The sequence below is a fragment of the Hemitrygon akajei genome, chromosome 6, assembly GCF_048418815.1.
Source record: "Hemitrygon akajei chromosome 6, sHemAka1.3, whole genome shotgun sequence".
Classification (NCBI taxonomy): Eukaryota; Metazoa; Chordata; class Chondrichthyes; order Myliobatiformes; family Dasyatidae; genus Hemitrygon; species Hemitrygon akajei.
In genome coordinates, this window is record NC_133129.1 from 56,557,546 (window position 1) to 56,571,388 (window position 13,843).

General features: G+C 42.3%; 1 protein-coding gene across 26 annotated transcripts in view; it reads right to left on the reverse strand.

The window, feature by feature from the left end:
* Nucleotides 1-13,843, reverse strand: part of LOC140729077 (receptor-type tyrosine-protein phosphatase delta-like) — a 2,395,537-nt gene that overhangs the window by 508,001 nt on the left and 1,873,693 nt on the right. For all 26 annotated transcript variants that reach the window (XM_073048383.1, XM_073048384.1, XM_073048388.1 and 23 more), the window contains one exon: nucleotides 5,233-5,397. In XM_073048383.1, coding sequence (XP_072904484.1) covers nucleotides 5,233-5,296 — 64 coding nt within the window. In that variant the 5' untranslated portion in view covers nucleotides 5,297-5,397. The remainder of the gene's footprint in view (nucleotides 1-5,232; nucleotides 5,398-13,843) is intronic.

Below are 13,843 nucleotides of genomic sequence, written 5' to 3' on the forward strand. Positions count from 1 at the left end.
AGGCCATACACTATGACTAGAAGGGACTTGAGAAGCACTAAGGAATAGAAGGATCTTGAAATATATCCACAGATCTTTGACAGGTAAATAAAATGTTTAGGAAGACATATGACGTACTAGTTGTGACACACACAAAATGCTGGAGGAACCCAGCAGGCCAGGCAGCATCTGTGGATAAGAGAACAGTCGACATTTCGGGCCAACCCTTCAGCAGGACTGGAGAGAAAAAGATCATCTTTTTTTCTCCAGTCCTGCCGAAGGGTCTCATCTGCCAGCATCTGCAGATTTTCTCTGTGACATACTAGTTAGACCTAAGACACAGGCGCAGAATTAGGCCTTCTGGCCCATAGAGTCTGCTCCGCCATTCAATCATGGCTGATCCTTTTTTCTATCTCCTCCTCAGCCTCAGTTCCTGGCCTTCTCCCCGTAACCTTTGATGCCATGTCCAATCAAGAACCTATCAATCTCTTCCTTAAATACACCCAAAAGCCTGGCCACAACAGCTGCACGTGACAACAAATTCCACAAATTCACCACCCCCTAGCTAAAGAAATTTCTCCGCATCTCTGTTTTACATGAGGCTGTAGCCTCTTGTCCTAAACTCTCCCACGACAGAAAACATGCTTACCACATCTACTCTGTCCAGGCTTTTCAACATTCAAAAGTTTTCAATGAGATCCTCCCTCATCCTTCTAAATTCCAGCGAGTGCAGACCCAGAGCCATCAAACGTTCCTCGTATGATAACCCTTTCATTCCTGGAATGATCTTTGTGAACGTCTTCTGGACCCTCTCCAATGCCAGCACACCTTTTCTAAGATGAGGGGCCCAAAACTGTTCATAATTCTCAAGGTGAGGCCTCACCAGTGCTTTATAAAGCATCACTTCCTTCCTCTTGTATTCTAGACCTCTTGAAATGAATGCTAACATGGCATTTGCCTTCCTCACCACCGACTCAACCTGCAAGTTAACCTTCAGGGTGTTCTCCACAAGGACTTCCAAGTCTCTTTGCATCTCAGATTCCTGGATTCTCTCCCCATTCAGAAAACAGTCTGCACATTTATTTCTACTACCAAAGTGCATGACCATGCATTTACAACATCGTATTTCATTTGCCACTTTCTTGCCCATTCTCCCAATCTGTTTAGGTGCTTCTGGATGCTACCTATTTCCTCAACACTACCTGCCCCTCCACCAATCTTCGCATCATCTGCCAATTTGGCAACAAAGCCATCACTTCCATCATCAAAATCATTTATATACAGCTTAAAAGAAGTGGTCCCAGCACTGACCCCTGTGGAACACCACGAGTTACTGGCAGCCAAACAGAAAATTATTCTTTTATTCTCACTTGCTGCCTCCTACCAATCAGTCAATGCTCTAACCATGCCAGTAACTTTCCTGTAATACCATGGGCTCTCAACTTGGTAGGCAACCTCACGTGTGGCACCTTGTCAAAGGCCTTCTGAAAGTCCAAATATGCAACATATACTGCATCCCCTTTATCCATCCTACTTGTAATCTCCTCAAAGCATTCCAACAGGTTCATCAGGCAGGATTATCATGCTGACTTTGTTCCATCTTGTCCTGTGTTACCAAGTACTCCATCACCTCATCCTTAACAATCAACTCCAACATCTTTCCTACCACTGTGGTTAGGCTAACTGGTCTATAATTTCCTTTCTGCTGCCTTCCTCCTTTCTTAAAGAGTGGAATAACGTTTGGAATTTTCCAGTCCTCTGTCACCATGCCAGAGTCCAATGATTTTTGAAAGATCTTTTTTAATGCCACCACAATCTCTATCGTTACCTCTTTCAGAACCTAGGGTGCTGTTCATCTGGTCTGGGTGACTTATGCACCTTTAGGTCTTTCAGCTTGTTATCAGTCGGGGCAGCAAATGCAAAAATAAGGACGGCAAGTTTGGACTTTATAAAGATTTGGCCAGACCTCAGCTGGAGTACTGCACGCAGTTCTGCTCATCGCACCATGTGAAGGATGTGATAGCACTGGAGAGTGTGCAGGGAGGAACCACTAGGGCGTTGACAGGATGAAGCATTCAGTTATGAGAAGAGACTAGAGAAGCTAGGTCTGGTCCTCCCAGACCGGAGGAGGTTAAGACAAAACATGATTGAGGTACATCAAATTATGATGATATAAGCAGGGTAGGCTACAGGAGATTTTGATAAAACTGAAGAATGTAGATTTAGAGTAAAAGAGGGAAGACATTTAAAGAGGGCAATGAGAGAGGCTTTCTTCATCGAGAGCGTGGACATACCTATAATGCACTACCCAAGAGAGAGGATGGATCTGTATGATTGAGCACATGCAAGAAGTGTCTGAATACTGAGTCACTTAGATATCGAAGGCTGTGATGAATACGGAGTCACTTAGATATCAAAGGCTGTGGACCGACTGCGGTGATGCAAGTAATATCAAGGCTGCCCAATGTTGGTATGGACAGGTTTGGCTGAATGGCCTGTTTCCATGCTGTTCAATTCTGCGATTCTAATCTTAGTTCAACAGCCTCATACAGACAAGTTAATCCTCAAGGTAGGTTGTAGTTGTTCCCAATTGACTTTTTATCCCAGCAAAGATCACTTGTAATCGGGATAAAATTAAGGCTGGACAACTTCAATTAAACTCTAAGCTTTCAGTTAGTGTTGATCTATTATATATTAAAAAATCAGCACATTTGGCTGAAATTCTGTGGCTGTGACCACATATGACTTGACAAAACAATAAATATTACTCAGAGAAGCACATACAGAATCTGCAGTTTGATTCTTTGTAGGAAAAAACTTACAAATACCAACTATTTTTGACTAACAATAAACATATGTTCACTTTATGTTGGATTTGATGGTGAATTTTGTCCTGCAGCCATCAAATTCAACCCATTTTATAAGTATCGGAGGGAAAGTGGCATCTCTGCTGTTGGAAGATGTTTTACACTCAAGAGTTAACGTCAGGACCAGAATGCAACACAACCACAATATTAATTATTTGTTTCTCATATCAGTCTGATTATAAAAGGAGGAGGGGAGGGGGGAACAATCAAATATATATATTTCTCAAGAAGCACCTTAACTGTGATTGTAGCTATTGCTCCTTGCTCTATTTTGTGCTCTTTTAATGTGAAATGTAGCACAGGGAGAAGAGGTAAAACCACAACAAACACCCAGGAGGTTGAAGCACCAGACCACAATGTAAACATAATGACAAGTCATCTAATGCAAGTTCCAAACTGGGGCTTGTCCTACAAGATATTACCACACATAAGAAGGCTTTTGAGAAAGAATATATGCCCGTGCAATAGACTCGCCTGTGCATAATCAGATCCATGGGGTCATTCAGAACAAATCAAACTGGAAATGATAGTCAGCAGTTAAGAGTACAGAGTGGCAATAACAGGCATATCTGTCATCAGACAATCACCCCATTGGGTGCTGCTGAGGAGCTGGTTCATGTTTCCCTTCAGATGTGGCAGAATTGACATGGGGGTTGGGAGGAGGGGCCATGAGCTTAAAGCTCAGAGGCTCAGTCAGGAACAGGGAGTATCAGAAATTTTGGACTTGGTGGTGAGGAAGGGGTGCCAGGTGATTAGAGATCTGAGAATATTTGCACCAGTGGAGAACAGACCCAACCCCCTTCGGCCCACCATGCCCATGCTGACCATTTTGCCTGTCTACACTCATCCCATTTGCCCACATGAAGTCCTTCTTTCATGCCTATTCAAGAGCCTGTCCAAATGTCTGTCAATTGTAGAGATGGTATCAGACTCCATGATCTCCTCCAAAAGCAAGTACCAGACATCAATTGGCCTGTTTCCCTCAGATCACCTTTGAAACTCCTCCCTCTCATCCTCTGCAGCCCTATCCGTTCACCCCTCAATCCCCTTTGCTCCAGGGAAAAAAAGCCCTGCCTAACCAAACTTTCCCTGTAACTGAAGGCCTTCAATCCTGGCAATAGCTTGATGAATCTTCTCTGCACTCTTTCCAGTACAAGAACAAGGTAGCTAAAACTGCCCTCAGGAGTCTAAGTGTGTTCTAACCAGTGTTTGGAAGGAATTGGAGGTTGGGTCCTTCTTCTAGATAGGAGTGGGGAAATAGGGAGTTGATGGCAGTACAATTAGCCATGGGACATGTGAGGTGTGCTAAGATCGGAGCAAACAAATACCGGTAGTCAAGGTGTTGCAAGCTGTGTGGTAGGGTTGTAAGGAGGACTTGCGGTGGGGGGGAGGCAGGTAGCAAACATGGACTTGGTATCATCTGTGGGGATCCCTAAGGATAGAGGGTTAAGTAATGGTACATATCACAGTTCCAGCCCAGCAATGGGCAAGGGAAACCCGAAGATCCCAAAACAATATGGACTGATCTTACTAACAGCATCCAGTAACTATCTCTAAGGACTTGGGTTTGCTCCTGACCTCAAGTTCTGTCTGTGTGGACTCTGCATATTGCCCTTGCGGCCAAATCGCTTTCTACTAGAAACTTTGGTTTCCATCCACATCCCAAAGATATGCAGGTAGATGAATTGGTCGCTGTAAATGATCACCAGTTGAGGAGAATGGGAAAAAATTCAAAAGTAAGCTGATGAACACGTGTGAGAGGAAATAAGTAACAAGATAAGAAGATGGGAGTGGGACTGGTGGGATTTATTAGAAGCCTCACATAGACCAGATGGGCTGAATGGCCATAAATAAATGAAACAGTAAAAGCTGCACTGGGAATTATGTCACTTGACACTGAAATTGTCAAGTAGTTCAGGAGGTGTTCAATAAATTTACAGAATGAATTGAAATGAGCAAGAAATAGCCATTATCATATTTCACACTGGGAAAAGCCCACTTCCAATCACACTTCAACTACAACAAACAGCATGACACCATCAAATCTTTGCCCCATTACTTCAAAATCACAGGAATGAAGGGGCAGGTGCAGAATAAGCAGCCTTCACACACAAGAGCCGCATCTGAAAACATACAAGCTCGTGATGAGAAACAACAGAAATGTCCACAGCAGTTGGATCTCTGATGCAGGCTTCACTTCCAACTGTGCGAGGGGAAAGAAAACGACAGAGAGATCTAAAGATAGGTTTGCATGTCCCCAGACACCTTCTGCTATAACCTTAGAATAAGTTTAATGGGAGTATGTGCAGGGGCCAGAGCAACAGAAGGAGATAGATTACAGGTGATCCTGTAAAGGGAGCACATTTAATGGCAATCCTGGACTTACCCTCAGCATTAGCATGTAGTAAGAAGCACAGGAACAGAACCAGTGGCCTGATTTTATGCATCATCCGACAGCTTGGCACCAGCAGCCTTTGCCAGCCTCGTTCTCACTGTCTTACAAGCTGCTGCAAGTAAGTGCAGTCTGAAACTATTGATGTGTGTTCAGAACCTGAAAAACACAGAAAAATAAAGAGAGATGAAAAACAAAATCAACCACTACTTTCAAAATTCAGTCACAATTCTGGGCATTTGACTATTTAAATCCAGTTATTCACCTAAGCACACAGGCAGCATTGCCCTTAATGCCACAAGAACAGTTATAAGGACATTGTACCACGTAAAGCATCACTCCACTCTAGGAATCCTTGCAGTTTATATGCAGGCATCTTGTAAAGTGAAGATAAAACAAGAAGAAAGCAAAGTCCTGATCAGCTCCTCGAATTCCATATCCTCAGCCAGTTCCATTTTCATCTCACCGTAGATCCTTCAACCCGAACAGATGAATTACGTAAGTACCCAGCACACAAGGAGTGGGCACAGGCATTTCTTCACCCTCCCACACCATCAAATCATAACAACACATGGCAGGTGAAGTCCTGTTCTGTCACTCTCAAATCCAAATCTTCAACAACTACAACAATCCCCAATAGCCAGATGTTTCTTAGCATGCTCAGATCTGTTGCAATTTTGGTAAAGTGGAAAGCGCAAACAAGAGGGAGGAGTCTATCAAAGGAAGTGTGCAATAGGCATGGATGGGGGTCCTGATTCGATGCCAGCTTCCCCCACATAGCAAGCAGAGCATTGCTCCTGTTATTGACGTACCAATATCACGTCCCAGAATTAATGCTGAATGCATTTTACGACAACCTGTCATCTCCAATACATAAATACATTTTTCACATTCAATTTTCAAGATGTTATTCCAAAGATTCAGCAGCATGTCGGTGTTTTGCTTAAATAACAGAATAAAATGTGAGGTAGAAACTGTATCTGACATTGTGCTAACAACAGAGACACTATATCAGAACAAACGTGCCAGCCTGTTTTCAGTGACCCATTACCTCTCTGAAGTAGAATGGTAATAAAATGTTTAAAGTGAATTATTATATAATTATCTCTGACCAAATCAATTTTACACTGACAGCGACTTCTTTTTTAAAACAGTGTAGATGCAAAAGGAATCTTTCAGGCATGTTTCAGAACTGGGTAGATACCGTCTTATAATCAAATATATATTTTTAATATGTCACTGCTATCTTACTGAAGGAAATAAATGGATTATGTTCAACCAAGACATATTTGAGACAAATGACCGTGACCACAGAGTTCAGTACTTACTTCTACACTGAGTGATGGAAGGTAATTTCATTTTAACATAATGGACTGGTTACTAAAGAGCCAACATCGAGTAACCAAATAGCAGATCGACAGAGGAGTTGAGTAAAGAGTCAGGAAAAATTAAAGAGAAATTAATAAACAAGAAAGAATTACTTCAAAGTGCTGGCTGTCATAGAATCGTAGAATCATAGAAATAGGTTTTTCAATCCAATTGATCTATGTTGCCGATGATGCCTACCTACTCCAATCCCGTTTGCCCACCTCAGTCCCAAGTCCCTTCAGTGTTTCCCCATCTAAGTACTTTTTCAAATACTTTTTAAAGTACCACCCCACCACCTTCTCTGGCAGCTCATCCCAAACATTTATCAGACCTATATAAAAAAATCTTACCCCTCAGATCTCCTTTAAGTCTTTCCACATCACCTTAAATCTGTGCCCTCCAGTTCTAGGCTCCTCTGCAATGAGACAGTTACAATTTCTATCCTATCTATGCTCTTCATAATTTTGTAAGCCTCTAGGTGACCACCCTTCAGCCTCTTATTTCCCGGCCTATCCGGTTTCTCCTTAAAGTTATGTTTCAGTTGAGGCTACATTTGGAATACTGTGGATGGAGTGCATGGAGTGGGGCCCAGTGAGGGGCACGGTGGAGGGTCCAATGGGGAGGAGAGTCCAGTGATGAGAGGAGAAAGGGAAGGCAGGAAGAGGTGAGCCAAGACCCAGTGCTGAAGTTGAAGGCACACTGGCTAACTGATGACTTTTTTATACGGGTTCTTTTGGGTTTCTTTGTTTTGTGGCTACCTGTAAGGACACAAATCTCAAGTTGTATAATGTATATATATTTTGATAATATAAGTAATTTGAAATTTGAATTCAGTTTCAGTTTAAGATGGCGCTGGTGAAGCTCAGCCACTACTTGCTGGTGGCAAATAAAACAAAAAAAAGCAACTAAATACTTCATTTTTCAGGTAAATGATCACTGCAAACAAGGCCTGTAACTTCAATGACAGAATTGAGCTTTTAAACTGCCTGCATGACCTGACATTTTCTGCAGTGTAAACTGAAGTCTCAAAGCTGCAGGACAATTGCAGTGCGATGTTGCGATCTGGGCCCAGGAGCGGGGAATGAGCCAATGTACGGCCATTGTTGGAGTGGAGGCAATTCGATACGGTAGAACCAAGCAAGGTGAGCAGAGCCCAAGCCTGAGAGAGAGGTTTGATTGACTTAAGCACTGAGCCGAATTGGAAAGGCCAGGAATGAGCCGATTCGAGGTGGCGGGTCTTGGGCCTGAGAGCGTATGAAAGCAGCAAGGCCAGAGTTTGAGAGCAAGGAATGACCTGAGGTTGAAACCCTGGGCCAAAGTGAAAAGATTAGGGTGTCAGGTCCAGAGGTGAGGGACACAGGCTTCTCTTACTTCTGCGCTGAACTGTGGCTGTGGCCTACAACTAATGAGCTTCTGAATCAGCTGTAGTGATGCCGGGCTTTGTGTCTGTGACTTGCTTTTGTGAATGTCGAATATTATTTATTTACTTTTATTGTTTGCACGATTCGTTTCGTTTTTCTCTCTGCATATTGGGTATTTGGCAGTCTTCTTTTGTTTTAATGGGTTCTATAAGAGTGAAGGTATTTGATATTTGTTATTTGATAAGGTCCTGTTGAGATATTGCTCCTGACTCTGCATCAAGATCACTGGCTCTGGAAGAGATCCTTCACAGCGTTTGTGGAGTTCCATTGGAAGAACATTTATCAATTTGATTAGATGCTACAGATGATTACTTGCAATGCTGGTGGCCTGCTCTTTGGAGCTGACCCCAGTTTATTCAGGCACTTGAAATGTGGAGCATTCAGATTAAAACTGCATGAGCTTCAGTGAGGCAGAAAGTGTTCAAAAACACTGTTAGAGATGACTTATAGTGACATGGTCCCAGTTAACTCTACTTGTAATTCCCACTGAAACATCATATTAAATTAATTGACACAACTACTGGTTCATAATAACTTCAAACGTCATGTCACAAGATTTCAATTTGAAGTTCAGCCAAGTTTATTTTACATGTATGCACAGGTGCAATGAAGAAACTAAATTGCAGCAGCATCAAAGGGACACAATATCAGAGACACAACATTCACAAAAAAGACAGAAATAATACAAAATTATGCAAGGAAGAACAGAATTAGAACATTGACACACCACCACTGTAGTGCAAAGGGGTCCTAGTGTTGCTATACTGAGGTATTCATTAGGGTTCCCCAGGTTGGTTCAACAACTGTACATTTGTAGGGAATTACCTATTCCTGAAAATGATGGTGTGGGGCATCAGCATCTGTACCCTCTGCCTGATTGATGGGAGTTGCAAGAAGGCGGCATGGCCAGGATTGTCTGGAAACGTAGAGGAGGATTGACCCAAAAGCAGAGCAGCGGGGATTATTTTAGCAGTAATTGATACTTTATCAATAAACTGCAAATTAACAGGCCACAAAGCAAAAGAGAATAGATTATTAATAGGACAAGACAATAGGTAACTGAAGATGAGGAGCAACTGGTTGAGGTTGATTGGTTCAATGGGTGAAAGAAGTGCTGTGGCTAAGAGCTGGGTTTAAATAGGCTGAAGGTAATGCTTTGGAAACAAGTGTCAGGTGAATTCTGTTAGCTCGGTGGAGACTAGAAGCTGCATACTGTTACGTACCCATGGGTATCTTGTACTTGTCACGTGACAGTGGTGTTGAAGATATGCTGGACCTAAGGTAGTGGTCTTGTGATGGTGGAGTGATGTCATTTTCCCGCCAGTAGAGGTCATGTGACAGATTGGGTTTTTTTTTTACAGGGTATAAAAGGAGGACCCCTCCCTGTGAGGAGGGGCAGTTCATGGCTGGATTTGCCATTTTGACTCCATGCCACTGCGTGGTCCAATATTATGACGCGGTTTGGTTGAACGGTGGAGTTTTATTTAATGCCTAAAGTTTAAAAGGTCATTGCCGGCAGTTTCTTTATAATACTGCCAGTTAAAAATCAGTGGAGAGTGAAGATCGGAGTTTGGGAGCTAAAAGATCGAGGAAATTCGATTTCAACGGTGAAACGGGTTCGACCTTGTTTGATCCTCATTCAGAAGGAATTCATTGGGTGTGCCTGTGTTAACCCCTGCAAATAATAGCAGAAAGGGTTGGGTACAGTTTTGTAAAGGAAAGGTCAGTGCCTTTAAGCCATTTCATTTTCATCTTCGTAAATTCTCCAGGAAAAGTATAGTTCGACTGGGAACCGCAACAACACGACGTGAAAGAGAATTTAAATTGTCTAAAAAGTCTCTCCTTTAATGGACTGTCAGCATTTTGAACTTTTGCAGTGCTGCTTGGAAGAACTGTTTTTGCAACATCGCTTTAAGAACTGTTTTCGCTTTATTCCTTTAAGAACTGTTTAAGCTGCCGCACAGCAGCTGATTTCCGGTTACATTAGTTGTTTGTTTACTTTTGGGGTTTGTTTTTCAGTGTTTAATAAACATTTTATTTGTTATAAAAACCCCTGCCTCACTCATATATTTATTGTTGCTGAATCCGTAACAATACCTGTGTGGCCCTGATAGGGATGGTGAATTCTTCCAAAAACAGGCACTACAGTCATCGTGGCAGATGAAACAAAGCAAACTGCATAGGTGTTCAGCACAAGGACAGCAGAAAAGTGTTTACCCATTTATATTTGAATGCAAGATCATGCTGGAGATTACGATCCCTCTGAAAATTGTATGTCAGAAACTAGAAGATTTATTTTGCTCCATCTTCTTTGGAGTACAAAGTAAAATAAAAAATGCTTAGCAGGAAAGTATTGTCATGTCTATTGGTAATTATTAATTTATTAGCAGATCTGCAGAGAGCAGCTTTCAACATAGCTTCTTATCGTCACTTACTGAGATAGTGAAAATAATTGGTTTTGCATGTGATCCACACAGATCAATTCAAAACACAAGTTTGTTGTGCTAGTGCAAAGGAAAAATGGAAGCAGAGTTATCATTGCTGACATATAACAACCGGACGAAGTCTTCCCCAAATCCCAGGATCAAATGCACTCTAAAGCCAAAGCTAAAGTCTGTCATGCAACATTTGTATTTAACTCTCCATGGCGCTCAAACTTCTCACTCTTCTACCTTGTGGGAGAAGATGTAAGAGCTTGAAAGACCAGATTGCCAGACACAAGAACAGATTCTTCACCACTGCTATCAGACTCCTGAAACAATCACCTCTTTCACACCTCTCCCTTTATGATGCTGCCACATTCTCAAACTCTTAATTCTACCTCTCTCAGGCTACGTCCACACTAGACCGGATAATTTAGAAAATGCCGGTTTCACGTAAAAAAGATAGGCGTCCACACTATGCGCTTTTAAAAATATCTCTGTCCACATTAAAACGGGTATTTCGGCAAATCTCCTCCTACTGCACATGTGCAGGACACATCTACCAAAAACAAGCGATATGTTTGGTGTTGAATCTCACTGTGAAAGTGCACGTTTGTGCAGTTACAGACTAGAAAAACTTAAACGACAGACAGCTTTTGGCTCTCGCGCAGGAGGACTTAGAAGTGAAAAAAAAACAAATGCTGGAGCATACGGAGGCAACCGACAGGGAGTTCACAGACAGATTGACCCGGCTGACAACGAACATTGAAAAACTGACTAACTCTGTTGCATTAATAAAGTTAAATGTATAAAACATGTCTTCATCTGTGTTATCTTGTATTTCCATACAATGTTACACTAGGCTGCTACACATCTATTGTCAGAGAAATACTTGCATAAATAGGTAAACCACCTTCATACAAGCAAAGACAGAAAACAGGGCAAAGTGAGTACAGGCAGTCCCCGGGTTACGTACGAGTTCCATTCCTGAGTCCGTCTTTAAGTCGGATTTGTACGTAAGTCAGAACAAGTACATCTGGTATTATTTAGTGTCAGTTAGTCAAACGTTTGTATTAGTATATAGTCTATATTTTACCTTTCTATGCATATAAAACACTTAAGAAACGTATGTGTTCCAATAATTAAACCACTGTGTTTCTTAATAATAACTGTAGCTTTCATCAGGGCACGGCCTTTCACGTGCTCCATTATTCTCACTTTATCCGTTACCCTTGAAAATGTTCCAATCGTTGACCAACTGTAGCCTAACGTTTTTCCAATAACCGATGATGTTTCACCTCTTTCCAAATGCTTTATTATTTCCACTTTATTTTCAATCGCGATCGCTTCCCGTCAACGGAACAGAAACACTGCGGTCAGTGGATCCCGAGCTGTGCCAGCTCTCAAGGTCCTCTGGGTCCTAAGGACCACCGCACTGAGACAGGCTAAATGGGACAAGTGGGGGCTGTACTGGGTTTGGGTATTTGATCCTCCACAATGTTCCGCGTGGGAATTTAAACTGGAGGTGGCAGTGTTTTTTTTTACAAGTTTGAGTTTCGAGCTTGACATCAACCTGGCACAGATAGTACGGGAGTCACTGGATCAACATCAACCCGGCACGGGAGTGGTCTGTCACTGGATTGAACTCGAGCCCAGTGCTGATCTCACTGCATCACCAGCGGACCGAAACGAGGGGGGGGGGGGGCGGGGTCAGGGTGAATCTTACTAAGAAAAATTTAAGCCAAATACAAAGTTAAACACTCAACACAGTGTCAACGGCAACGACTTAAAATGGCAGACGGTGTCGCGATCAGACTTGAAATGGCAGATGGCGTCGCGTTCTGACTTAAAATGGCGAGAAAAGGCGTTCTCCTTCCTCGGTTCGTAAGTACGAGTTGTCCGTAAGTCAGACGGTCGTAACTTGGAGACTACCTGTATACTTATTTATTCAGTAAGTTATGGGTCAAAGTATTTGGTGAGTACATTTCTCACTCTTCTGGCTTCAGTCTCGTTGCCATCTGTTCTGAAATTGTTAGGTTGCATTCAAGAAAACAGTGAAATGGCGCGCTGCTGCCACAATCTGTTCTGGCACGTCATGACAGTGTTTTTAGATTTCTCCAGTTACCCCGTCAAAACTGCTCCGGCCAAGCGGCATTTTCAAAATTACACACTCTGGAGAGCGTTTCTGAAAATCGCCAGTTTCGGGGGATGAAAACGCCGTTTTAGTGTGGACGTAGCCTCAGTTAATCAATTAAGGAATTTCTTTGCACTCTGCTGTGTATGACAATAAAATAACCTGAAACAGATTCTGAATCACAGTAAATTTGCAACTCCACAATCTCCAATTGGTACTTATTATGTACATGACTTAACACAGTATCTTATTATCTATGTACTTAAGCTCTAACTTCAATTTCATGGTTTCAACTTACCCAGTTTAGTTTACCAGTTGGAATCACTTACCAATGGGCACTGATTTGAAAACCTCCCCATTTTTCATTGTAAACCAATTCTTCCTTCCATCTGCACCAAAAAAAAAATGATGTTCCTTCTTTGCTTTCACCCCTTGCTGATCCTGCCTCCATTGCTTCCCAAACGGAGCTGGAGCTGGATGAACTTCGGATCATTCGTGATCCATGCGGAAATATACAGGAGTTTCAGGGAGACAGTCATCCAGAAAATGGCAGATGGAATTTAATGCAGACAAGTGTGAGGTGTTGCATTTTGGAAGGACAAATCAAGGTAGGACATACACAATAAATAGTAGGGCACTGAGGAGTGCGGGGGAACAAAGGGATCTGAGCGATCAGATACATAATTCCCTAAAAGTGGCGTCACAGGTAGACAGGGTTGTAAAGAAGGCTTTTGGCATCCTGGCATTCATAAATCAAAGTATTAAGTATATGAATTGGGATGTTATGGTGAAGTTGTATCTGACATTGGTGAGACCAAATTAGGAGTATTGTGCGCAGTTCTGGTCACCTAACTATAGGAAGGATATCAGTAAGATTGAAAGAGTGCAGAGAAGTTTTACTGGGATGTTGCCGGGTCTTCAGAAGTTGAGTTACAGGGAAAGATTGAACAGGTTAGGACTTTATTCCTTGGAGCATAGAAGAATGAGGGGGGATTTGATAGAGGTTTACAAAATTATTAGGGGTATAGACAGAGTAAATGCGAGTAGGTCTTTCCACTTAGGAGAGATAAATACAAGAGGACGTGGCTTTTGGGTGAAAGGAGAAAGGTTTAGGGAGAACATTAGGGGGAACTTCTTCACTCAGAGAGTGGTAAGAGTGTGGAACGAGCTGCCATCTGACATGGTAAATGCGGGCTCACTCTTAAGTTTTAAGAATAAATTGGATAGATACATGGATGAGAGGGGTCTGGAGGGTTATG